Here is a 13131-nt window from a genome sequence, read left to right on the forward strand (position 1 = left end):
GGACTTGCTGGGAAATAGTTGTCAGCAGGAGGGGGAAGTGGCAGAAGGAATGGGAGAGTGATAAGGACAAAGTTTATTACCTAGGATATGAAACTTAGAAAATATCTAAATCCATGCCAATGTACTCTGGAATAGAGTTGTGTTTTCCTTCCATACTTTCTTGACAACCCACTGATATTTTCATGTAAAGATATACACTTAGCAATTTATATGCTGACTTTTCAGAGAAAGGTAAAGAAAGTTTGAGAGTACTTAGGAATGCTGAGTCATAAGCCTCAGGACTCAATTCTGAGTGTCCATTTACTCAAGAGAGAAAAGAGCTTTGTGGGAATTCAATAGGTATGCCTGGAAATAGTTTGCATCTTATGGGAGAGTCAACTGAAAGGTTGTGCTGATAACATTGATAAGAACAATTTGATGGTGGTTGTTCCATTTCAAATACACAGAAATAATTAGTATTCACTGACCATCTTTAAGCTGACTTATACATTTTAAATAAAAAACTAAAGATTGGTTTAATATTAATCTTTCTCTCTCCCCCTTCCTCCCCTCCCTTTTCCTTGTTTTCTCCCTCTCTCTTTGTGCACTCCCTCCCCTTGCTTTTCTGCTCTATAAAATTTGCATTTCCCCTTCCTTCATACTTATCTTGTTCAACCACCCCCCACCTTCTTCTCCTCACCCCTAATTTCCTTTTTATGCTTACTTGTCTTCCTACTTTCCCTTCATCAAACACTTCTTATCTCCCTTCATCTTCTTGCATCACAACATCATCACTTCCTCCTTCACTCCTCTCTCCTGATCGTTTTCCTGTCTTCCTGTTCTCTTTCTTCCTTTCTCTCTTTCTTTCCAGATGACACGAGAACAATATATACTAGCGACACAGCAGAACAACCTGCAGAGAACTGAAAATGCACAACTCTACCCTGTGGGGATTTATGGATGGCGAAAGAGGTGCTTATACTTCTTTGTCCTTCTGCTGTTGGTTACCATGATAGTTAACTTAGCCATGACAATATGGATATTGAAGGTTATGAATTTCACTGTGGTAAGTACCACCATGATTTTACATCTATTGCTTTGGGATCAAAGATGATCTTACTTTATTGTCATTTTCAACTGGAAATGGTTCATTTTATTCTTTACTAGTATATGTCATTAAGTATCCAAAGTTATCACATATTTTACTTTAGAATTACTTGGAACATATTTATATTTAATGTGCATATGATATTCTACCTGTCATTTAGGACTGGAAAATTTTGATTATAATAACAGGAGAGTAGCTTGATTCATAAACAACTTACTATTTATTTATACAATGAGCATTTATAAATGCTTGTTACACTTGAACAACAAAAAGAGGCTTTTTAAAAAATTAATATTCTAAAACATCACTTTTGGATTATTCTTGATATAGTTCTTGATTATATAGTTATCCTTACTTGCCTTTTAAGCCATAGACATTTTCCAGTAATGAATGAATCATGAGTTATAACCGACCTGTCAAGGTCATTCCATTCTTGAATTTGTGCTCAGTATGTAGAAGATGAAATACAAATAGGCTAGAAGTGAAATTATTTTATGATTAGTAATAGCTTAATACAAAGTGATTCTGGAATTTATTGGTGAGTTTTGTTTCATGTTACTGAATGTGTATAATAAATCTATAATGTGACTTGCATAAGAAAAACTTGGTGTCTTAGAAAAGTCAAGCTTAGCTTGGCTTCCATTTTTCAAATTCAAGATTTGGGTACTTCAGGCCTCCTTTTAAGCTATTCTGTTGTGTCGTTGCTCACACAACTCAGATATCTTCTAAGACAGGTAGGTATATCTTGCCAATTACACTTTCTTATTCATATTTTCGGCGTTTTAAAAGGGAAATCTAAATTTGTCCTCATTGAGTTCCATGTATCAGACTGGTTGTTTATTACGTTTTAAACTATACTGAATACTTAACAATGACAACAAAAAGCCCTTTCTCACTTTGTTATTGCAATATTCTACACTGAAATACAATCTCATGGTGGAAATGAGCTATGCATCATGTCTCAGTGTAGCATGTTGCCCACATGTGCAGAAGGAACCTAGGTGGGCAGGTGGCATAATCTACCACCCAAGAGAAACAAAGTTCCAAATAACAGACCAAGAAACTATATTCACACACACAAAAATAAGCCCAGAAATTATTCCATTTGTCCTGAGAAATTGCAGGTGCAGAAAATAGACATAAACCATAAAGACAAAACCTAGGCAAATGGGAAGCTCGTGGGTTTTCATTCATTCCTAAAACCAACCAACAAAAGTGTACTTTAGAAATGATTTGGAATCTCTGGTCTTATATCAGGGAAGGTAATTCTGTCGGGGATGAGGTGCAGAAGTGTTTTTATTTTGTTTAATTTTGTTTTGTTTTGTTTTTTATCAGAGTTGCTGGTTTTTATCAGAGTTAATGGTATCTAATACATACAATTGTCCATTGCCTGACCTGGTTTTTCCTGCTGTTTGGGGAAATTTGGGTATGGAATTTGTATTCTGGACTCTGCTTGTACTTTCCCTAGTGTCTGCATTATTGATTGATTTATTGCATAATAAATAACATGTTAACACCTCTGAAAAATTTTTATTATATTTGAAGCAAGTACCAACTAAACTAGTATGTACTAGTGGTATTTTTCCAACATTTTTTCCTCAATAATTCAAAGCCAAATAAAAAGGAAAATATATGTATGTAAGTATTATATATAAATACAAGATACTCATGTGATATATATATATATAAAGAAGTACATAATTAGAATTGCATCTACAAGTTAGGGGACCTGACCAAGTTATACTCTTTTATTATTAAAAATTTTAATCCAAAATGTAATTGCAATATAATTGCTATGTAGGTATAAGTATTTCCCCACATACTGTGTGATTAGAATTAAAGTAACAGCTTAAATATCATTTTTTACTTTGTATATACAGAATATATTTTTATTTAGTCATTGAGATTTTCACACACTTATGTAAAGCATTTTGACTGTTACGTCCCCTTATTCCTCCCAAACTCTCAGCCAAAACTTGTCTCTTAACCATTTTCTTAGCTTTCCCCTGTTTTAAAAGTAAACCATTTAATCAAATTAGTGAAGCCTGTAAGTATGCCTGTAGGACCACCCAGTGGATTGGAGCTACTCTGAAGAAAACGCTCCCTTTCTAGCAAGGAAAAACTGTCAAGAGTTCCTCATATAGGGGCTGTCTTCATGAGTTCCTCCCCTATCCATTCTGGAGCTTTTACTTGGTTAATCCTGTGCAGATCATACATAAGCAGCTACAGCAACTGTGAGTTTCTAAGATCTTGGCTCTGTTACATCCACAAAACGGTTTAGCAACAGTCTTCCCTAACCTCTGGCTCTTCCTTGATGTTCCTTGAGCCTTTGGGAAGGAAGGCATGGAGAAGATTTCACATTTAGAGATGAGCGTTTCATAGTCACTTAAGGTCTGCCATTTGAGCAGCTGTGAGTCTCTGTATTAACTGTGGTCCACTTCTGGGGGAGGGGGGCTTCTTTGATGTGGTCTGAGAAGAGCATTCATTTATGGGTATTTATAAGGTAGTTTGATACTATGTCAATTTAGCAAAATAGTAATAGTAAGTTCTTTCTTCTAGCCCGTAAGCTGTCCAGCCAGGCTGGTTTGGGGTCCAATATCAGTTCTGTTGTATGAACTGGGCTTTAAATTCAACCAAAAAGTGATTGGTTATTCCTGTAATATACACCCCACTCAATTTAATGAGCATGCATTGTCAAACTTGGTCATTAATATAGCCCACAGGGTTCATATCTGGGTGAGACTTGATGATTTTTCTCCCACACCAGCCTGAAGAGCACCTTTTACCCTTATGAAAACCTCTCAGATCATTATCAGCTTGGTTTCTCCAGGTTTTGTGCCCCAGTTGTGTGGTATCTTCAGAAACAGGTTCTTTTATTTTTAAAGAAAAATGCATTTTATTGCAATATACCTCAGTCACATGAACACATGGAAGTATCTCTGTGGCTCCTGTAGCCCTCACTCCCACTCCTCACTGCTCCTCACCTCTCCGCCCCCTTCCATCACTCCTCCACCATTGCTATTTCCCAATTTTCACACTTTTCTCAGGATACCTCACTTGTCCTGGCTACAACCAATCCTACCACTTGGGGCCGCCAAAATGTGTGTGTGTGTGTGTGTGTGTCTGTCTGTCTGTCTGTCTGTCTGTCTGTCTGTCTGTGTCTCTGTGTGTGTGTGTGCGCACACACATACACACACACACACACACACACACACACACACGCACGCACACTCAAATTCCTTCCAATATGCTTTAAAAAAAATAAGGAAAGTTTAAATTGTACCACGGGGACATGTTACACCTCTCTGGGTGCATACTCTTACAAGGCTTGAGGGCAGTGCCTTGGAGTTTCCGGTTGACTAAGTCTGGCATTAGAACCTTAGACCCCGTGAGGTTGCAGGTGTCACCCACTCTGCTGTTCAGTGGTCTCATGACTCATAGTAGGAATTTAAAATAGAATCCCCTTATGCACTAAGTTCCAGGTTCACAAGTATGTGCAAACCTGCCGGGAGCAAGACCTTAGTCTGAGATCTGTCTGCATAACCTGGAAGGGAAGGAAATGTGAGAAGACAAGAAACAAGAAAAATGATGTTTTACACTAACCAAAATTTTCCCAGAACAGAGCTGCACTGCACCCACTTCATGAACCTTGGTGCAGGTTTTGTACGACAATCTGAGAAGAAACCAGGTATCATGTGTCCTCCACAGTTTCTCAAGGTACAGTTTAACAGCAGTGATGATTTCACGGCCTTGGTGGCTACATAGTCTTGGCTTTCTAGTTTTCTTTTCTTTTTTTTCCTTATTTATTTATTTACAGAACTTCCACTTCCTCTATTCCTCCCAATACCCTCGTCCTCACCCCACTCCCTCTCCTCCTCCCTCACCAGTCCTAAGAGCAGTCAGGGTTTCCTGCCCTGTGGAAATCCAAGTTCCTCCCCGCTCCCTTCAGGTCCAGGAAGGTGAGCATCCAAAAGACCAGGATCACAAAAAGCCAGTACATGCAAACGAAACAAGACCCAGTGCCATTGTCAATGGCTTCTCAGTCAGCCCCCATGTCAGCTACATTCAGAGAATCCGGTTTGATCACATGCTCATTCAGTCCCAGTCCAGCTGGCCTTGGTGAGCTCTCATTCGATCAGTCCCCTTGTATCAGTGGATGAATGCACGCTTCGCGGTCCTGACTTTCTTTTTCATGTTCTCCCTCTTTCTGCTCTTCATTTGGACCTTGGGGGCTCAGTCCAGTGCTCCAATGTGGGTCTCCGTCTCTATTTCCATCCATCGTCGGATGAAGGTTTCCTCTGGTTCTGCCGTCTTTGCTCACGTTCTCCCTCCCTCTGCTTCTCATTTGGACCTAGGGAGTTAAGTCCAGTGTTCCAATGTGGGTCTCTGTCTCTATTGCCCTCCTTCGCCAGATTAGGTTCTATGGTGATATGCAAAATATTCATCAGTATGGTTATGGGCCAAGGCCAGTTCAGGCACCCTCTCGTCTGCTGCCCAGGGAGCAATCAGGGGACCCCTCCAGAATCAAGTCTCTTGCAAACCCTAAAATGGCTCCCTTAGTTGAGATATAAACTTCCCTGCTTCCATATACATCCTTCCTCTCTCCCCCCCCCATACCATTCCCCCAAGCAATCCCGAATTCTCACCCTCTCTCCTCTCTCTAACCATCTCCCCTTACTTCCACCGCTCAACCCGGTGCACCCAAGTTTGCCTGGAAATCTTGTCTACTTCTAATATACAGGAGGTTAACTATATGGTTTTCTTCAGGTTCACCTTCTTATTTAGCTTCTCTAGGATCACAAATTATAGACTCAAAGACCTTTAACTATGGCAGGAATCCACTTATGAGTGAGTACATACCATATTCCTAATTTTTGGGTCTGGGTTACCTCACTCAGCAAAAGGTTTTCTATTTCCATCCATTTGCATGCAAAATTCAAGATGTCATTGTTTTTTACCGCTGAGTAGAACTCTAATGTGTATATGTTCCAGACCTTTTCTAACCATTCTTCTATTGAGGGGCACCTAGGTTGTTTCCATGTTCTGGCTATTACAAATAGTGCAGCTATGAACATAGTTGAACAAATCCTTTTGTAGCATAATAGGACATCTTTTGGGTATATTCCCAAGAGTGGAATTGCTGGGTCCTGAGGGAGGTTGACTCCCAGTTTCCTGAGAAACCTGCCACACTGATTTCCACAGTGGCTGCACAAGTTTGCATTCCCACCAACAATGGATGAGTGTTCCTCTCATTCCACATCCTCTCCAGCATAGGCTATCATTGGTGTTTTTGAGTTTAGCTATTCTGACAGGTGTAAGATGGTATCTCAAAGTTGTTTTGATTTGCATTTCCCTGATCACTAAGGAGGTTGAGCATGATCTTAAGTATCTTTTGGCCATTCCAAGTTCATCTGTTGTGAATTCTCTGTTCAGTTCAGTACCCCATTTTTTAATTGGGTTAATTAGAGTTTTAGTGTCTAGTTTCTTGAGTTCTTTGTATATTTTGGAGATCAGACCTTTGTCTGATGAGGGGTTGGTGAAGATCTTCTCCCAGTCGGAAGGTAGCCTTTTGGTCTTACTGACAGTGTCCTTTGCTTTACCGAAGCTTCTCAGTTTTAGTAGGTCCCATTTATTCATTGATTCTCTTATTGTCTGTGCTACTGGGGTTCTACCTAGGAAGTGGTCTCCTGTGCCTATATCTTGTAGACTACTTCCCACTTTCTCTTCTATCAGGTTCAAAGTGGTCAGATTAATATTGATGTCTTTAATTCATTTGGACTTGAGTTTTGTGCATGGTGATAGATATGGATCTACTTTCATTCTTCTACAGGTTGACATCCAGTTATGCCAGGACCATTTGTTAAAGATGCTTTCCTTCTTCCATTGTATACCTTTAGCTCCCTTGTCAAATATCAGGTGTTCATAGGTTTGTGTGTTAATATCCGGGTCTTCTATTTGATTCCATAGGTCGAATTTCTGTTCTTATGCCAATACCAAGCTGTTATCAATACTGTAGCTCTGTAATAGAGTTTGAAGTCAGGGATAGTAATGCCTCCAGAAGTTCCTTTATTGTATAAGATTGTTTTGGCTATCCTGGGTTTTTTGTTTTGCCATATAAACTTGATTATTGTTCTCTCAAGGTCTGTGAAAAAGTTTGATGGGATTTTGATGGGGATTGCATTGTATCTATAGATTGCTTTTGGTAGAGTTACAATTTTTACTATGTTGATTCTCCCAAACCAAGAGCAGGGGAGGTCTTTCCATTTTCTCGTATCCTCCTCAATTTCTTTCTTCAAACACTTAAAGTTCTTGTCAAATAAGTCTTTCACTTCCTTGGTTAGAGTAACCCCAAGATATTTTATGCTATTTGTGGCTATCGTGAAAGGTGATGTTTCTCTGATTTCCCTCTCTGCTTCTTTATGCTCTGTGTATAGGAGTGCAACCGATTTTTTGGAGTTGATCTTCTATCCTGCCACATTACTAAAGGTGTTTATCAATTGTAGAAGTTCTTTGGTAGAGTTTTTGGGTTCGCTTATATACACTATCATATCGTCTGCAAATAACGAAAGTTTAACTTCATCCTTTCCAATTCAAATCCCCTTGATCCCCTTACATTGTCTTATTGCTATTGCTAGAACTTCAAGCACTATGTTGAAGAAGTATGGAGAGAGTGGACAGCCTTGTCATGTTTCTGATTTAAGTGGAAAGGCTTTGAGTTTCTCTCCATTCAGTTTGATGTTAGCTGTCGGCTTGCTGTATATTGCTTTTATTATATTTAGTTATGATCCTTGTATCCCCAATCTCTCCAACACCTTTATCATAAAAGGATGTTGAATTTTGTCAAATGCTTTTTCAGCATCCAATGAAATGATCATATGATTTTTTCTTTCAGTTTATTTACATGATGTATTACATTGAGAGATTTGCGTATATTGAACCAGCCCTGCATCTCTGGGATGAAGCCTACTTCATTATAATGGATAATTTTTGTAATGTGTTATTGGATTCGGTTTGTCAGTATTTTATTGAGAATTTTCGTGTCGATGTTCATGAGTGAGATTGGCCTGTAAATCTCTTCCTTGGTTGTGTCTTTGTATGGTTTTGGCATCAGAGTAACTGTAGCTTCATAAAAGGAGTTTGGCAATGACTCTTCTGTTTCTATATTGTGAAATACATTAAGGAGTATAGGTATTAGCTCTTCCTGGAAGTTCTGGTAGAATTCTGCATTGAAACCATCTGGTCCTGGGCTTTTTTTGGTAGGGAGATTTTTGATAACAGCTTCTAATTCTTCGCGGCTAACAGGTCTATTTAGATTGTTCACCTGTTCTTGGTTCAACTTTGGTATATGGTACTTATCTAAAAAATGTCCATTTCTTTTACATTTTCCAGTTTTGTGGCATACAGGCTTTTGTAGTAAGATCTAATGATTCTCTGAATTTCCTCTGTGTCTGTGGTTATGTTCCCCATTTCATTTCAGATCTTATTAATTTGAGTGTTCTCTCTCTGCCGTTTGATTAGTTTGGATAGGGGTTTGTCGATTTTGTTGATTTTCTCCAAGAACCAGCTTTTAGTTTCATTGATTCTTTGGATTGTTTTCTGTGTTTCTATTTTGTTGATTTCAGCCCTCAGTTTGATTATTTCCAGTCTTCTCCTCCTCCTGGGTGAATCTGCTTCTTTTTTTTTTCTAGAGCTTTCAAATGTGCTGTTAAGTCTCCAATTTGTGCTTTCTCCGTTTTCTTTAATTGGGCACTTAGTGCTATGAACTTTCCTCTTAGCACTGCTTTCATAGTGTCCCATAGTTTTGAGTATGTTGTGTCTTTATTTTCATTAAATTCAAGGAAGACTTTAATTTCTTTCTTTATTTCTTCCTTGACCCAGGGGTGATTTAATAGTTGACTGTTCAACTTCCATGAGTTTGTTGGCTTCCTGGTGGTAGCATTGTTGTTGAATTCTAATTTTAATCCATGGTGATCTGACAAGACACAGGTGGTTACTAATATTTTTTTGTATCTGTGGAAGATTGCTTTTTTACCGAGTATGTGGTCAATTTTCGAGAAGGTTCCATGAGCTGCAGAGAAGAAGGTATATTCTTTCCTATTTGGGTGGAATGTTCTATGGATGTCTCTTAAGTCCATTTTATTCAATACCTCCAATAATTATCTTATTTCTCTGTTAGGTTTCTGTCTGATTGAACTGTCCATTGGTGAAAGAGGTGTGTTGAAGTCTCCTACTATTAGTGTGTGTGGTTTGATGACTGCCTTGAGTTCTAGAAGTGTTTCTTTTACATATGTGGGTGCCTTGATATTAGGGGCATAGATATTCAGGATTGAGACTTCTTCCTGATGAACTGTTCCTGTTATGAGTATGAAATGTCCATCTCGATCTCTTCTGATTGATTTTAGTTTGAAGTCAATTTTGTTAGATATTAGAATGGCCACACCTGCTTTTTTCTTAGGTCCATTTGCTTGGAAAACCTTTTCCCAACCCTTTACTCTGAGTAGATGTCTGTCTTTGTGGTTGAGGTGTGTTTCTTGTAAACAGCAGAATGTTGGATCCTGTTTTCGTATCCAATCTCTAAGTCTGTTCCTCTTTATAGGTGAATTGAGTCCATTGATATTAAGTGATATTAATGACCAGTGGTTGTTGACTCCGGTCATTTTTTTGGGGGGGGGTAGTAGAGTGTATGTGTTTTCCTTCTTTGAGTTGTGCTTGTGAAGGGTCGCTAGATGTCTGAGTTATTGTACACAGTGTTGGCAATGTTGGATTCCTTGGGTTGTGATTTTCCTTTTAATATTCTCTGTAAGGCTGGATTTGTAGCTACGTATTGTTTAAATTTGTTTTTATCCTGGAATATTTTGCTTTCTCCATTGATAGTGAATGATAGCTTGGCTGGGTATAGTAGTCTGGGTTTGCATCCATAGTCTCTTACTTTCTGCAGTACCTCTATTCAGGACCTTCTGGATTTCATGGTTTCCATAGCGAAGTCTGGTGTAAGTCTGATAAGTTACTTGACCTTTTTCCTTTGAGGCTCTTAATATCCTTTCTTTAATCTGAATGCTTTGTGTTTTGATTATTATATGGCAAGGGGATGTTTGTTTCTGATCCAATCTATTCGGTGTTCTGTATGCTTCTTGAACCTTCATAGGAATATCGTTCTTTAGGTTGTGGTGTGGGAGAATTGTCTGTATTCTGTCAATCATATTTTAATAAAACACTGATTGGCCAGGCAGGCAGTATAGGCGGGAAAGCCAGACAGGAAGTAGGGGTGGAGCAAAGAGACTGGGAGTTTTCTGGGACACAGAAGCTCTCTCTCAGCCACTCCTGTGCAGACCACCGAAGAGGCAACATGTAAGCTGTCACACTGAGAAAGGTACTGAGCCCGTGTGGCTAACATAGATCAGAATAATGGGTTAAGATAAGTTATAAGAACTAATAAGTAGCCTGACCTAATGGGCCAATCAGTTTATAATCTTATGGAGTCCCGTATGTGATTTTCTTTGGGGTTTGCCGGCTGGGGGGTACCGGGCAGGACGGAAACCCCAACAAGCCAGCCCTCATGTTACAGATGGCGCCCAAACGTGGATAACTGAATCCACCGAAAGTTTGAGAAAGCTTGGGAAAGAATAGACTAAAGCATGTTTTGTTGGTAGCAGCAATTTTTCGGTTCTGCTCTGCTTGCTAGAGGCAAGCAAATGCTCTCATCTAAGAGAGGCTTCTTGACTCAGCCTTAGCTGCAAAACCTTGCAGCTCATTAAGAGGTCCTGCCACGAAACACTTAAATGCTGTTGGTGAAAAGCTGAACGCATGCTTTTCAGTTTTCAGTCGTAGCAGGAAAAAAGCTGTGCTGTTTTAAAATGCCGGCTTTCTGGGCTGTCCTGCCAGGGCAAACTCTGACTCTTGCAGGCAGGCAGTCCGACTGAGTGTGGTCTGTGAGCAAAATGCTGCAACTTGCTTGCTAGCAAGGACCTTGAAACACAACAGAGTTGTGGCAGTGAACACAGCTGTGGCTGGTATCTCAGCTATGAGTCTGGAAAGCTAAGGAATGAGCTGGATCTAGCTGTCAAAGCCACGGCTTTCCATATTGCTTTGTAAATTAAAGGCTCATGTGGTCAGAAAAAGAGAGATAAACAGTAAAGAGAGATTCAAAGATGAAGAAAACCTCTAAATGGTTTACAGTGTGTTAAAAATATATGCATGCTAAAAGGTTAAAGTCATTAAAAATAAAAAAGAAAGAAAGGGAGAAATAGGGTATGGTGGTATACAATTTTAATCCCAATGCCTGGGAGGCAGAGACAGATCTCTGTGAGTTCAAGGTGTGGTAGCATACACCTTTAATCCCAGCACTGGGGAGGCAGAGACAGGAGGATCTCTGTGAGTTCAAAGACAGCCTGGTCTACAGTGTTATTCCAGGACAAAGATATACAAAGATCCTGTCTCAAAAAGTAAAAGTAAAAATAAAAGAAATAGAGGTTAAAATAAAGCCACATAAAGATGGAAAATGCACAGAGAATCTTCATACTGTATGCTATTATGCTCTCTTTAAATCGTTTGATTGCTGAGGAAGGAGCAACAACTGCTAAAAAACTTGTGTTTATAAATGCTACAGAATTAATCCAAGATAGACATTTTGAAAATACCTTGGCTTCAAAACTGAAGTCAAAAGGTTTGTTACTTTGGAGAAGAGATTTTGCTTGTGTTTCCACAGAAAATGAGAGCCTCTGGATTTATTCAGAGTTAAGAAAATTCATCTTTGGCCAAGGGAGACCACCTGAGCAATCTCTGGTAGGAACAGATGGCCCAGATGTCTGAGTTCTACATACAGAACGGATTCAAGGCGCTGCCTGAGATGATCAGGTCTCACAGGATACTCCAGTCAGGACTTGATTATAACTCTAAATTTTCTTTAGGTCCTCATAAGATCATCAGCGCCCCCAACCAGCAGGAAGTAGCCTGAAATACTACGCCCACATTCCCAACAAATGGACTATGGGTATTTTCTTTTGTTTAAAAAAAAAAAGAGGGAAATGGTGTGGGAGAATTGTCTGTATTCTGTCAATCATATTTTAATAAAACACTGATTGGCCAGGCAGGCAGTATAGGCGGGAAAGCCAGACAGGAAGTAGGGGTGGAGCAAAGAGACTGGGAGTTTTCTGGGACACAGAAGCTCTCTCTCAGCCACTCCTGTGCAGACCACCGAAGAGGCAACATGTAAGCTGTCACACTGAGAAAGGTACTGAGCCCGTGTGGCTAACATAGATCAGAATAATGGGTTAAGATAAGTTATAAGAACTAATAAGTAGCCTGACCTAATGGGCCAATCAGTTTATAATCTTATGGAGTCCCGTATGTGATTTTCTTTGGGGTTTGCCGGCTGGGGGGTACCGGGCAGGACGGAAACCCCAACAAGCCAGCCCTCATGTTACAAGGTTGGGAAAGTTTTCTTCTATAATTTTGTTGAATATATTTCTGGACCTTTCATCTGCAATTCTTCCCCCTCTTCTTCCCCTATTATTCTTAGATTTGGTTTTTTTATTATGTCCCAGATTTTCTGAGTGTTTTGTGATGAGAATTTGTTGGATTTGCTGTTTTCTTTGGTCAGAGCGTTTATTTTCTCTATGGTGTCTTCATAATCTGAGATTCATTCTTCTATCTCTTGTATTCTATTGGTTATGCTTGTTCCTGAAGTCTCTGTTTGTTTACCTAGATTTTCCATATCCAGCCGGCCCTCGATTTGTGTTTTCTTCATTGACTCCATTTCAGTTTTCATTTCTTGAACTGATTCCATTACCTGTTTGATTGTTTTTTCTTTGTTTCCCAGGGTATTGTTTACAAATTTACTCATTTCTTCAAACTTTTTGTTATATTTCTCTTCTATTTCTTTAAGTGAGTTATTCATACCCTGTTTAGGAGACTCTATTGCTTTCATAATGACACTGTTTTCCACTTCTTCCGGAATAGAGTGTTCAAGTCTTTCTGTCGTAAGATCGCTGGGATCTGAGTTTTCATGTTGTTTTTCAGATAGTTGGAGGAATTCTTGCCTTGGC

The 13131-nt window shown here is 39.3% G+C and overlaps 1 protein-coding gene across 1 annotated transcript in view; it reads left to right on the forward strand.

Annotated features, from left to right (window-relative positions):
- Positions 1–850: 850 nt before the first annotated feature.
- Positions 851–13131, forward strand: part of Sgcz (sarcoglycan zeta) — a 356632-nt gene continuing 344351 nt past the window's right edge. Inside the window, exon 1 of the mRNA XM_048456621.3 lies at positions 851–1045. Within this exon, the coding sequence (XP_048312578.2) occupies positions 851–1045 (195 nt within the window). The remainder of the gene's footprint in view (positions 1046–13131) is intronic.

The sequence above is a fragment of the Myodes glareolus genome, chromosome 23, assembly GCF_982192425.1.
Source record: "Myodes glareolus chromosome 23, mMyoGla1.1, whole genome shotgun sequence".
NCBI classification, from domain to species: domain Eukaryota; kingdom Metazoa; phylum Chordata; class Mammalia; order Rodentia; family Cricetidae; genus Myodes; species Myodes glareolus.